Here is a 13,026-nt window from a genome sequence, read left to right as displayed (position 1 = left end):
CAAACCATGCCACAATTCAAACTAGTAATATTACACCCAAAGCTTGCTTGCTTTGTCCAAAAAGCAATACAAAAATGTGTAGGATGTTAGACCAGGTTCCCAATATATACTTTACTAAAATGTGCAGAGAATGCAAATCAGTAGACGATTCCAAAAGGAAATCTAGAAACTGGGAACAGATACCAAGTACGATTAAGAATCAAAAGGTAAACAAACGGTTACTGTTATAGACCAAGTTAAAGTACATGAAAATCAAGAACATTGCTTGCCTTATCCAATAACTGTTTGGAAATTTTTGTAGATTTGGCAGAAGAAGCAGCCGCATCTATGCATAGTAAAATCTGGCATCACAAAAAAAGTAACGTGAAACTTGCTTAGTGGTGGGCAAGGCAATAATAAAGGGCAGTCCTATCAGAACCTAAACGACAAGGACATACCACAGCCAATGGACTCAATTGAGAAGCTAGAGAACCAAAATCTAAATCTTGAACCGCAAGATGCTCCCTCAGCAGTACGAGACATCACATCTTCTACCTGATAATAATAAGAAATGGAGATACACGTGAATAAATGCATCTCCATGAGTTTCTACAAAAACGCGGGAACAGTATATAATATACAATCCTCAAGGCAGGAAGAGGTCTCAAATCAGAATACACTAATATCATTATGCGAAAAGTAGATACATATAGGGTGATACATATGCAAGAACAGTGATGTAATATTAAGAAAGATACCAATGTTCTGTTGAAGGCATTATCCACCCATTCAGCTAATTCAAGAGTAGCTTTGTCCTCTGCTGATAGGGCAAAACGATGAACTGCCTGCTCTCCAATGTCATACTTAGCTCTTTGCATGCAGCTGCAGAAAGAGATTTTGTGTCTTAAAGAAGTGGCATGAGGAAGCAAAGTATTACTCAAGACAGTTTAATATATGAACTCAGGCAGAGACAAAACGGGAACAAGTAATGAATGATATACAAAACATAGTTGTACCTTAAAGAGAATTTTTATTGATAAATCATTTCATTATAACAACTCTCATTAGAACAACTATTCAATATTTGCATGCACATACACGCTGACATTAATTAAATGTAATATAATTAGCACTGCCAAAGAAACAGATAGATTGACCTTTAAACGTATCCGACTATTCGTCCATAAAAATAATCGAGTAAAAGCTCGATTTGGTTCCCTAACATTCTCGATGTGAAAAGAGACGAGACAATAAGGTGCCTAACAATTTTCTTCAAACATAGCAAGAGAATTCCACTCACAGGTTAAGTAGTTTTGCAGGGGCCGCCCTTAGAACACTTAAAACATCCTTTAAACCCCACTGGCGTTCAGAAAGTGGCAAAAGATGCTGCATAATAGATAACCGCCATTCACAATCTTCAATGAAATGTTTAGCCATCGATACTCTCCATTCTAAAGCCTGTCTTCCATCAGCACTGTAACTACCATCCAGTTGACACTCTTGTTCAATCAGCTCTGATGGAAGATTGCGGCGTAAAACATTGAGTAGCTTTCTTGTGAAAGATATAACAATTTCATTTTCCCCTTCTGTAGTAAGATCGCCAAGATCCAAACTAGAAGTAGAACTGAGACGAATATCATCAATATGTAAGAGTGAAATAACTATGTTGACCATCATAATCTGCAAACAAAATTGACCTCACGTTAAGGAAATATTTAGACTAACACAGTGAAAAAAAAAATATAAAGTTTGATAGAAAACACACTACGTGTAAATGTGGTATGAACATATACCTTTTTCCGTATTATTTCTTCATTGTAAAAAATATTCAGTTCCATATTTTCCACGATGGTTTTACTACAAAATTTAAAGACAGAGGCCTAACTCTGTAAATGAAGCAATGGATATAGGTATATTACCTTGCGTGGAACATTTTTAATGGCCTCCAAATGGGTGGTGAGGTCTTTTAAATAGTAAAATACCACATGATGACTAGTATCCGTCTCATCTTTAATGACCTCGTCCATCGCACCTAATGCTAAAACAATAGCCTCCAAAGCATAACGCATATGCATCAATTCAATATCTTGAATCCTACAACGTACAAAGACATCAAAAGTGAAATTACCGACTACGAACGACTCACCCCACCAAACCAAAAACAAAGAAATGCAGAGAATACAAAACACCGCATCGAATTTAACATACCGACAAAAAACCAGAAAGCTAATGCAACAATTATTGTGCACATAAACGAAGAGCCACCAATTTTTGTTAAAGGGGCATACGTTAGAATCTACACTAATAAACTATCCAAGTAAGCATGGAGAAAAAGGTTGAAGTATATGTATACAACATAGCAATATGAACTTAGGTTGAACTGACCTCTTCCAGGCTTCTGCAGTTGAAGCAATAGGTTGCATACTAATCAGTGATATAGCTTCTTTGAATTTTATGCCCGGAACAACATCAAACAACACCTACATAATAGTACGCCCTTACAACTTGTTCGAATGAAGAATAGCAAGAACACACTCAGATGATAATCAACCGATTAATGATAGTACCACTATCAACAACAGAGACATTTTTGTTATCTATAGTAAATAAGGCTGCAACTTCCTGCTTGTTATCTATTCTCTTCTTATTTAAATGTCTCCGTTCCTGAGAGACATCTTTCTTACTATAGGTAAATGAATCTAGCCCACATGAATCTAGTGACATTTTTCATTGACAACACTATATTTCATTATTAGCTTAAGATGTTCATTTGTACAAATTCTTATTAGAACATTTTTCCCTCTGTGAAAGAGACTGACAAACATAGTCTCTGTAAAGAAGATAATTTAATGAAGTCATACCCGAAGTGGACTCTGCGCAGAAAGCCTTTCCAACACAAGATTTTCAACAAAAGGATCCACCTCCGCATCATTATTCTCAGATGACACATTACCATGCATCAAGAAAGATGCCTTTGGGGTACAAGATTTACCAGAACTGATATAAGCAGCGAAAGATGCAAGGTCCAGCCGATAACATAATGTATCGCAGAGATGTTCCACACAAGATTTCTGCTCAGATCATTATGTCCTGTTAGGCTTACACTGTCATATTCTAAAAAATGATATGAAAGCAACAGGCTGTGCAAAAGAGTAAAGTTTACTTCATCTGTATTGTTTCCATAAAGAGTAGATTCTTCTAACCGAATTGCTTGTGAGTTACTAGACCAAAGTAGCCGCATCAGCTTTCTACGGGCTGCAGTTTTTCCAGGCAACATGTCCCAACCCATGGAAGCTACTAATGGGCGAAGTCTGGGAGACAAAGTAAGAACCTGTAACACATGAGAAGAAGACCGTTTCAAATCCCAACAGAGAAAATGGAAATCTAAATGGGGCAACAGGCAACCAACGATACTGCAGTGCGATAATGAGTAAGAAAAGATCAACGTTTATTCCACCTACATCATTAGCCTCCTGAAGCATTTCTTTCTTCACGTAAGACAAAGCAGCACACATCACACACTCAAGCACATGTGATCCAGAAATACGAGCATAATGATACATGTCTCTGAGGCAAGAATTAACTGCCATGCTCAGCGGGGAGTTTTTGTCCTCTACATTTCTCTCAGTTTTCAGGTCTACAAGGCATCTCAGGAAACACTCTAGAGGGGGAGGAATTTGGTCATTGTCGAGAGATATATGTAGATGGTTATCTGGTAGAAGCAAACCATCTTGGATACCCTGCAGAGGAAAACATTATAAATCACATAATCATAGTACAAGATAACTAATCAAAGACGCGCACATATAAGCACACCCTTTAACTCAAACCAACCACTTAGCTAAACTACCTCTAGGGTAAATATTCACAAACGAATGAAAAAACAATGTGAATTGGATATACGAGCTTCCAATTCCAGCATACTCAAGAATAAAAAACACTTCCAAGTTCCTAAACAAAACAAATAACTAGCTATAGTACACATTAGCAGGATCTGTAAGCAACTTAGTTATTGTTATATGTGCAACCTCTTTTTAAAAGAGACTGCTCTCGTATATCAACTTTTATGAAAATGATAGCTACCTGAATCATCTGGAGAAGATCTCCGCAATTAGAAGAGAGAGCTTCCTTATAGATAAACAGCAAGTTCCGGCGCACCATGTGCCAGGAGTCACCATATTCATCCTTTTTTTCCATAACTCTTGAAAGAAGATCTTTTAGAACGGAACTATCAACAAAGAAAGAGAAAACAGAATAACACTCAGTTGTATATTCTTAAATATGCAAAAATAACCAGGAAGCCAAAAGTTAAAGCAATGAACGGAATTGAATATGCAAGGCCATAGATGTCTTCATCCGTCAATATCACATCAACATTTTACACAGTTTGAGATTTTCCTATGGAAATGAAATGAAACTGTTCTAAACAAACAAACAAACAAACACTATAAAACTTCTCTTTTTGTTTTAAAATCATGATCCTAGAGCTCCACTCCTTCCCCAAGTCCAGGTTCTAATTTATCTTTTGAAGCACAGAAGGCTAAATCCACTCAACAAACTACTTTTTATTGATCTCTTATAATAAGACACACCTCCATGATATCTATTCAACAAAAAAAAAGAATGTGCTTTATCAAATTTCCTATACAGAAGTTAGCATAGAGAAAAGGGATGTTGAGAAATCTCAAACATAAAGTTAGCTACACTTGTCACTACAATGAAAACTGTTCTAGAGTATCCTAATCTAAATCTTGTATAATTTTATAGAACATGCCAACCAAACAACAAACCCGGCTCCACCTAGGAAAGAAAGACTGAAGGGACATAGTATTTCTGTCAAAATGTGCTCTCCAACGTTCAGTGTTTACTCAATATACTCAAAGCATTAGTTATTGTATATGAGGAACAGGAAATGTATTGGTAAATAAGCAAACAGAGGTAGAGAAAGTGATCAACCCTTTCTCCAGATTTGTCTATATTCTTATAAACAAACGAAAAAAAAAAAATGAATGCGAAATAATCAGGACAAAGAAAGCAGTGAAATGAAAGAAAACCGGTCAAGACTTTTGTAAGCACAGTTAATATTCAAGCACATACTGATAATTCTCTTTCTCCACGCCATAATCAAGGTGAAGATAGCGTATTCGATCAGCTGCCCCGAGCTCATCTCCTTCATCCAGTTTTCTTCTCATAGCATCCAACTGTGCTAACTGAACATTTCTGTGTATCAAAGCAAACACATCATTGTTATCCTCTCCTCGAGGATCAATATCTATCGCCTCGTTTCTCTCCATTACTTCCTCCACCATACAGCTGTTGGAACCATTGAGTTGCCTCTTAATGTTACAGCACAAGGCATCGAAAACATCAGAGTAATCCAACACTATACTCCTCAAAGCCATAACATCATCTTCTTCAATCATAAAGCTGCTACTTGCATCAACATCAAACCTCAACCTCTCAACACCCAAATCCAAAAAGCCTTGCAAAACCGTTACACAGTTCCCTTCCTTGTCACCACCATCCCTAACTCTATCGATCAAAACCTGGACCATCAACAAGAAATCCGCACGCAAACCTAGAGTCTCTGAATCGAACCCCCAAGGGGAAGTAGTAGAGTTTTCGAATCTGAGAAGCTCGATGGTGGAGAGGAAGGCGAGAAGAGACGGGGAAGAGCAAGAGCGTGGTGACCAGAGGACATTCTCGAATCTACCGGCGTTGGAGACGATGGTCTGGAGAATCGAGTGAGCGAGGTCAGGGTTTCGAACCCTGAGAGCGAGTAACGTTGCCTTTAACGGCTCGAATTGAGCAAGGTGAAGGTGGTTCGCGGCGAGACGGGAGAGAATCTCCGTTTCCTTATCCATAGTGTTCCGATCAATGAATCTAATGCATACCGATCATCTTCAACAATTCTGAAATTCTTCCTCTCTCTCACTCTCCCTAGAATCTGAGCAAGTTTCTCTGTTTTAAGATTTTTTTTTCTTCTGAAATCGTCAACTGTGCTGAGAAAGTATGATAGCCTGGCGTAGCTGACCATTAAAATGGTAGAGCAAATGGATTAACCGGGTGACTATTACCGGTTTGCTCCTGATTTCTTTTATTTTCTAAAGAATTAAAACCGGACTGACCTTGTAGTTGGATCAGGTTCGACTACGAACCGGTCACCTAGTCGAGTTAGATTTAATAATTGATCCGACTATAATCCGATTAAATATTAGATTGCATTTCAAATTTATTAAATTTTAGTAAAAACCATTTATATTATAAAAATCTATAAACTAACTGTATGAACAAAAAATAGTTTATATTTCCAATGTTTATTTTTGATATTTATCTGTATTTATGTTTACTAATTTTACTTCTAAATTTCTATATTTTTTATCAACTTAAACTAGGTTAAGATCCGCGTCTAGTGCGGAATGAGATTAATACTAAAATTTAGCAAAAAAGAAAGTTTTATCTTTGTTGTTAAATAATTATTCATTCACACAATTTTTATAAACTTATTATAAGTTTGGGTAAAATTACGACAACAATTGGAATAAATTTATTATTTGTTTTATGAGTTATATAGTTTAACAGTCCATATAATCTGACTAAAGTTTTTGTCTTGCAGCGGTGGAGTCCATTTTTGTCATATTTTTTTGGCTCTGGAATATTAGTTGTAGATTTATTTGTTCTAACTATTTTTGTTGTAATTTTGTAGAGCACTATTTTTTTGCTATAGAAATAAAGTTCTCTACAGCTTTTTTTTTATTTTTCAGAGAAATTTTTGTTGTAGTTTTTTAAAAGAAAGGAAAGCATGATTGGTTAACATGTATGGCTCTAAACTATATTTTGGCTTTCTAGAGCATGTACAGCCACAACCAATCACTCTTATATCACTCTTATTATTAGATATAGCAAATATGTATGTCTAGAGGACAAATAACAAATTTGTTGACATAGAATTAATCTGGACGGTTGTAGTCAGTCAATGATCTGTTTCGAATAGCTTCTTCTACAGCTTGAACAGCAGTTGCAGCAGTTTTAGCTTCTGGATCAAGGATTGGAGCACCCCCGGACTGGCGCACATAGTTCATCAACTATCTCGACAAGCATCGGCTATTCACTGCCTCCACCGAGATGCTGAAGACAATGACAACACCTTACCCGTTCATGCGATGGATAATATACATAATCAGTCATATGCCAAATTCACGACATAAGCGATTCATCTTTGTTTTGACCGACTATTTCACAAAGTGGGTAGAGACCGGATCCTATGCCAATATCACTGATAAAGAAGTTCAGAAATTCGTCTGGAAAATATCATTTGTGGCACGGCTACCATACAAAATAGTCACTGACAATAGATCTCAATTCATCTCGCACAACTTCCGCGAGTTCTGCGACAGATGGAGGATCTGTCTCAACATGTCGAGCCCACGATATCCACAAAGCAGCGGTCAGGCCGAATCTTCCAGCAAGACTATCATTGACGACATCAAGAAGCGACTCGACTTAAAGAAAGGTTGTTGGGCCGACGAATTGGATGGAGTCCTCTGGTCACACAGAAAAACGCCGTGGGAGAGACAAAATACACTCCATTCTCCTTGTCATAATGAGTCGAAGCAATGGCACCCGCCAAAGTAAATGGCATCAGCCTACACCACTCCAAGATGCCGCAGAACGTCGAACTCAATCGCGATATGTTGCTCGACGCATTGGACAGCATAGAGAAAGATGCGATCAAGCACTGCTCCGTATCCAGAACTATCAACACCAAATCGAGGACTATTACGACAAGAAGGTAAAATCGCGACCCCTCGAATTTGGCGACCTTGTTCTACCCAAGGTATTGGAAAACACTAAAGAATGGAAAGCTGGCAAACTCGGGGGTAATTGGGACGGGCCATACAAGAGCACCCAAGTAATCAAGTCTGGAGTTTACCAACTCGAAACGTCCTCCGGCGAAACTGTACCGAGAGAATGAAATTTCATGCATCCCCGACGCTACAGTTTTGGATCCCAAAATCGGTCTTTTCGACTAAATGACATACTGTCTTTTAGTCGTCACCATCAAGTAAATGCACTCCCCGAGTCACTTTTACTCGATATAGAAAAAACCGAGTAAATGTACTCTTCGAGTCACTTTTACTTGAACAAAACGAACAAGGAATGGCTTGATCTTTTTCGGAGGTACGTAGGCAGCCTTAACCAGTCTAGCTATAATCCAAAAAAAACAAACAACAAACAAACTTGAAGAGTCCCGAAAAGAACCGTTCTGGTCCTTCTCTCAAGAAATAACCCCTTCACGATACCAATGTCCCCATAGAAGGTGATATACCAGTACTCGTGCCCAGTAATCGACTGTGTCCTGATCAAACACTTAGTCGTGGGCTATAAACGCCACAGATCACCTGTGCGTTCAAGCGCTGATCGGCTAACGGAGTGGAGATTTGCGATCCTTCACAAACTTACGATCATGGTTTGACCAACCGATAAAAAGTCGCCAGTTACCGCGAAGCGAGTCCAAACCTTCTCCCTTCGATGTTTTCTATGAAAGATTCTTGTCTTTTTACTTCAATATTAGTCTCGACAAGAAATACACGATGAACGAAACTTGTAATTTTGCGTTCTAAGTTAAAAAGACTTGTCTTACTGAATGGGCAAATGCAATATCTTGACACACAAAAAACATCGAGTCAATTCTTAATACAGAAATGTTGACAACTTACTACACTCTGATGGTTTTCATAGTTGTTACAACAGCACGGCCTCAAGGGGCCGCAAAACACGCAAAGCAAAGAATTAAAAGAAAAAGGGGAAAGAACACACAACAACAACATGCAGGTTAGTCCACAGGATAGGCAGAAGCTTCCTCCGTCACAACAGGCTCAGGACGGATCTCCTCCTCTTCGATCAGCGTTTTATCTCCCTTTTCTGGAGTGGGCAATGGCGATTCTTTGTCCATATCCTCTTCATTGTCCTGATCCCCCGACAAAGTATCTGAGATCTCGAGATGATTCTTCTCGCCAGCGTCCATTTTCCCCACTTTCAAACCCAGAATCCTTTTCCCGTCAACGGATTAGTCAACTCCCCCTTGGATGGTTTGCCAGATTGAAGACTAAGGGAGTTGTTCGGAGTTTGGAGATGAGATGCAGCTTCCGAGTCAATAAAGCCGACATTCAATCCATACAGATCAATCGATTCGAGTACATGTTCGTTCAGAAATTTGTAAGGAAAACCTAGGTGATAAGCAGAGATCAGCCTCTGGGATTTCGCCAATATCCAAACGTTTTACTTCTTCTTCGTACTGCTTCTCCTGCGCGAAAAATATGTTTATCATTGCCTGAGGGATGTCCGTCCCACTGTCTCTTCTCTGGTCCACCTTGCATCTGGCGGATCAACTCCGCGCATTAGAGTGGATTGTAAACCAACGGAGTCGGTCCATCGTACTGGAAGCTCACATGATTGGGAAACTCAACTCGAGGCTTCGTAGCATCCTTTTATCACTCGCAGCTGCACGAGAAGAAGATAGATTCTTTGTTACTTCCTTCCAGCGACGGAAGGGGGAACAAGCGAGTTGAAAACCGTCACCTTCTTCCTCTTCTTCTTTTTTCTCTCAAGTGGAACATTGGGAGAAGAGTTAAGCTCACCGGAGACAATCTGATCCGGGCAATCTTCGGTCTTTCCTATCGGATCCTGAAGCGGGATCTCTTTTGGCTCCTCAACAATCTTTTTCTCCTTCTTCTTCTTGTGTTTCTTCGGAAGAATATTTGAACTTGTTCCTTTAGCATCTTCTGGCGCATCTGCACAAATCTCAGAGGATCCTGGTGTGATCTCACAATCGGGATCCTCTCGCGGCCTCTTCTTACTTTTCTTCTTCTTCCTTCTTGGGTCCTCTTCATTCTTCTCGACAGCCGCTGACCCAAGTTGGGAGTTGTCTACGATAGAGTCGGAAACCACTCATGGGCGGAGATTGGCACCTGACAAATCCGCCCCATCGATAGCAGCCGTTGTTTTTTTCTCCATAAGCTTCAGCTATCTTTGAAGAAGAGCGCTCAAATCGGGAACTCTCTTCATCTTCCGGACTTTCCTCACTAACTTCTGCTGCTTCCTTGTAAAAAGAGACAACCGCTTTTTTACGGAAACAACCAAACACGGAAGGTTCGACGCCGAGTCAACCGCAAGGAGCGACAAAACGAAACGTCATGAATTTATCAAAGATAAGGCGTCTAGAGAGAGTCAGACTGAAGAAGTACCTCTTGATGTCCAATCTTGAGAACGACGGATCCACTCGAGACTGAGATCTGGCCAAAGTCAGCGACTAAGGGTAGAAATAGCTTGAGCGTCCTCAGAGAATCTCTCCGGATATGCAATGGTATTCGGATGAGTAACTGCAAAACAAAAAAAAATCAAAGGGGATAGCGCCCGAACAAAGAAAGCAATTTGTCTACAACCACAAACTACCGATTCTATGATTCCAAAGAACTCAGAAATCGTCTTTCAGAGCCTCCTCGGATGAATGCTCATCGGCCTTGATGTAAAAAATAGGAACGTTGCTAGTTATGCGTCTTATTCGGATGTCTTGTCAGGATGTTGTAACTTGGACGCATCTTCACGGAGTATAAGCTCTCATGCATATGTTTCAGGAAGGTCAGCTCTTTGAAAGTTCTGACGCTCATCGAAATGTCGATCTCAGCCGCCATCACCATCAAAGCAACTGCGATGCAGAGTGACCCTTTCAAGAAGTGACTGATTGCAACATCCAGACAAAATGTGCATGACGTAATCAACCGAGGAATCGGAAACCACAACTTTGTATCTTTGCGGAAATAAGATTCGTATACGCATTGGTACCCTATCGGAGGAGACCACGGCCTTTGTTTGTCAGTTGGAACGAGAAAAGTGACCCCAGCACCCTTACACTCCCTCAACAGCTTCTTCACACTGCTATGAGTCGAACAAGTCTCAAACACATTCCCCATGACTGGACTTCAGCTTTCGGATCGCGAAGCATCTCGGGAGCAATCCCAGAAAGTTCCGAATATTCCTCTCTGGTGATAGCAAGTAGGCCGAAAGTCTACCTGGTCAAGAATTTTCGGTCGAAGATTTCTTCTATCGACTAGGGTATTCCGTCTTGGCATTTCAACTCCTGTATTCCCAGAAGGCTCTCGATCGCCACCTACGTCGTCACCACCACTATTAGCACTTATGTCCCGTTCTTCTCCAAACTGTCGATGAGCATCAGCAACCAATAAACGTTGCGACAAACTCATGTTTACTGTGTCCGCCATGACATCACGATGGAACATGCTAAATTCGTCTAATGTACTCTTGTTTGCCGACACGGCTTTCGACGGACTCGGGTTGGCAGCGAATGCATTCCCTTTCTCCTCATGAGACAAATCTTTCCTTCGGCGGCATCACTCACAAATATCAAGCAAAATTAGAACCCAAACTAAAATAGAAACCTAGTGAGAGAAAGAAAGAGAAAGGGAGTATCTGAGAATGCAGAGAAGAATGAAGAGAACAAAGAGGAACACCCTATTTATAGTAAATACGAAGCACGCCTCCCGAGTACAATGATTAGCCCTGAAAAAGCCTCAATGGGCCTCACGGAACCAACCGGTTAAACCGACATTGTCATTGCAATGGTCGATCAGCCGGTAATTGAAGAACCAGACTTAACCGGTCGAACCCGTGAGTCAAACCAATAACTCAAAGAGGCGGTAAGTGAAAAAAAAATGTAATTGCGTCTCATCCTCTCAAAGAACGGCAAAGCGACGAGTTTCACCGCCTTAAAGGATCGAGGTGACAAAAACGTAATTGCGTCTCATCCTCTCTCAGAGCGACAAAATGACGGGTTTCGACGTCTTAAAGGTGCTATAGAAGCAACAAAAGACGAGACGCGACAAAAAACTTAATTGCATCTCATCCTTTCAAAAACAGCAAAACGATGAGTTTTTTCGTCTCAAGGTGTGAGAAGCGCAAAAATCGTAATCACGTCTCGTCTTCTTAGAAGAACTCAAAACGACAAGTTTTGTCGTCTTAAAAGTGCGACAAGCGATAAAGAGTGTAATCGCGTCTCTTCTGCAAAGAACAACAAGCAACCCTCGCGCACAAATCCACTAGTTTTTGAACCCAATCGACAAATTCAGTGAGATTGTTTGCATCGCTCACAAGTGAACTGGGGAGACTTACTATAGGGGATGGATTAAATCCCTCCACAATGCCCGAAAAATAGTGTGATCCGGTCCGACATCCGGCTCGGCAAGTTAGGGCGTCGGCTCAGTGCCAGAATTTTTTTAGCCGACAAACGAGTCATCGACTGAAAGCATTCAGTCGGGGTCCAGCTCATCAGTCTGTTACTCAGCCCAACGAGAAAAAACCCATTAAAACGGGAGACTTAAGGTGAAAACGGAATAGTCGCCTATATAAGAAAAGAGAAGTGGAACGAAAAGAGAATTCGAACATTGAGATACTTACTTGACGGCTAGAATTAGGGCTTATTTATTTTACTTTTTGCCGACTTGTACTCTTTCGATCAACTCTACAATACCGACAAAGTCTTCCCATTTATTTCCTCTTTTGTAACTGACAAACTTCCGATTTGTCTAATAAAACGTTTTCGCAATAATCTTCCGACGAATTTCGTCCTTATTACTTGGGTCTGACCAAACAATGCTCCATCTAATAATTAAATTGCTTTGGCAACATTGTAAAACTCTAAGAAATAGTATGAGTTTTAACATTTACATTAATATTGACGTTTGACTGATTATCTTTAAGTCAACTCAGATTTAAGTACTAAGGTTAAAGATCATAACGTTTATTTAAATATTTGCGTGTTCTGATTGAATAAAACACAATACATTAGTTCGTATATTAAAATGCACGATTTGTAATTGTAAGAGTGGAATAGGCCCTATTCCCATTACTTTTTTTTTGTAACTTCCCTATTCCCATTACTGCTATCCCTTTGTTTGTATGAGCGCCCACAGAAATGGTAATTCGTCTATACGGGTCGTGCAGTGATTACCGATCTAATTCTCCCAGCCG

At 39.9% G+C, this 13,026-nt stretch overlaps 1 protein-coding gene across 1 annotated transcript; it reads right to left on the bottom strand.

Annotated features, from left to right (window-relative positions):
- Window positions 1–270: 270 nt before the first annotated feature.
- LOC130509942 (uncharacterized) lies at window positions 271–5,994 on the bottom strand. The gene is made up of 11 exons (XM_057006265.1): window positions 5,077–5,994; window positions 4,063–4,207; window positions 3,441–3,719; window positions 3,143–3,310; window positions 2,841–3,050; window positions 2,365–2,459; window positions 1,899–2,073; window positions 1,280–1,659; window positions 738–861; window positions 438–534; window positions 271–341 (listed from the first exon to the last, which is right to left on the bottom strand). The coding sequence occupies exons 1-11, from the start codon at window positions 5,841–5,843 to the stop codon at window positions 271–273; spliced, it is 2,511 nt and encodes an 836-aa protein (XP_056862245.1). The 5' UTR covers window positions 5,844–5,994.
- Between the last annotated feature and the right edge of the window lie 7,032 nt (window positions 5,995–13,026).

The sequence above is a fragment of the Raphanus sativus genome, chromosome 3 (assembly GCF_000801105.2).
Source record: "Raphanus sativus cultivar WK10039 chromosome 3, ASM80110v3, whole genome shotgun sequence".
Classification (NCBI taxonomy): Eukaryota; Viridiplantae; Streptophyta; class Magnoliopsida; order Brassicales; family Brassicaceae; genus Raphanus; species Raphanus sativus.
The sequence above is the reverse complement of the archived record's forward strand: the minus strand, read 5'-3'. Positions and strand labels throughout refer to the sequence as shown.

What these genes read in the sequence shown, in the direction of transcription:
- LOC130509942 (XM_057006265.1), bottom strand. Translation starts at nt 5,843, where the DNA reads ATGGATAAGGAAACGGAGATTCTCTCCCGTCTCGCCGCGAACCACCTT. An exon ending in ACTGCAGAAGCCTGGAAGAG is followed by an intron (nt 2,074 to 2,364) that starts GTCAGTTCAACC and finishes TGTACGTTGTAG; the next exon opens with GATTCAAGATATTGAATTGA. An exon ending in AATTGAGTCCATTGGCTGTG is followed by an intron (nt 342 to 437) that starts GTATGTCCTTGT and finishes TTGTGATGCCAG; the next exon opens with ATTTTACTATGCATAGATGC.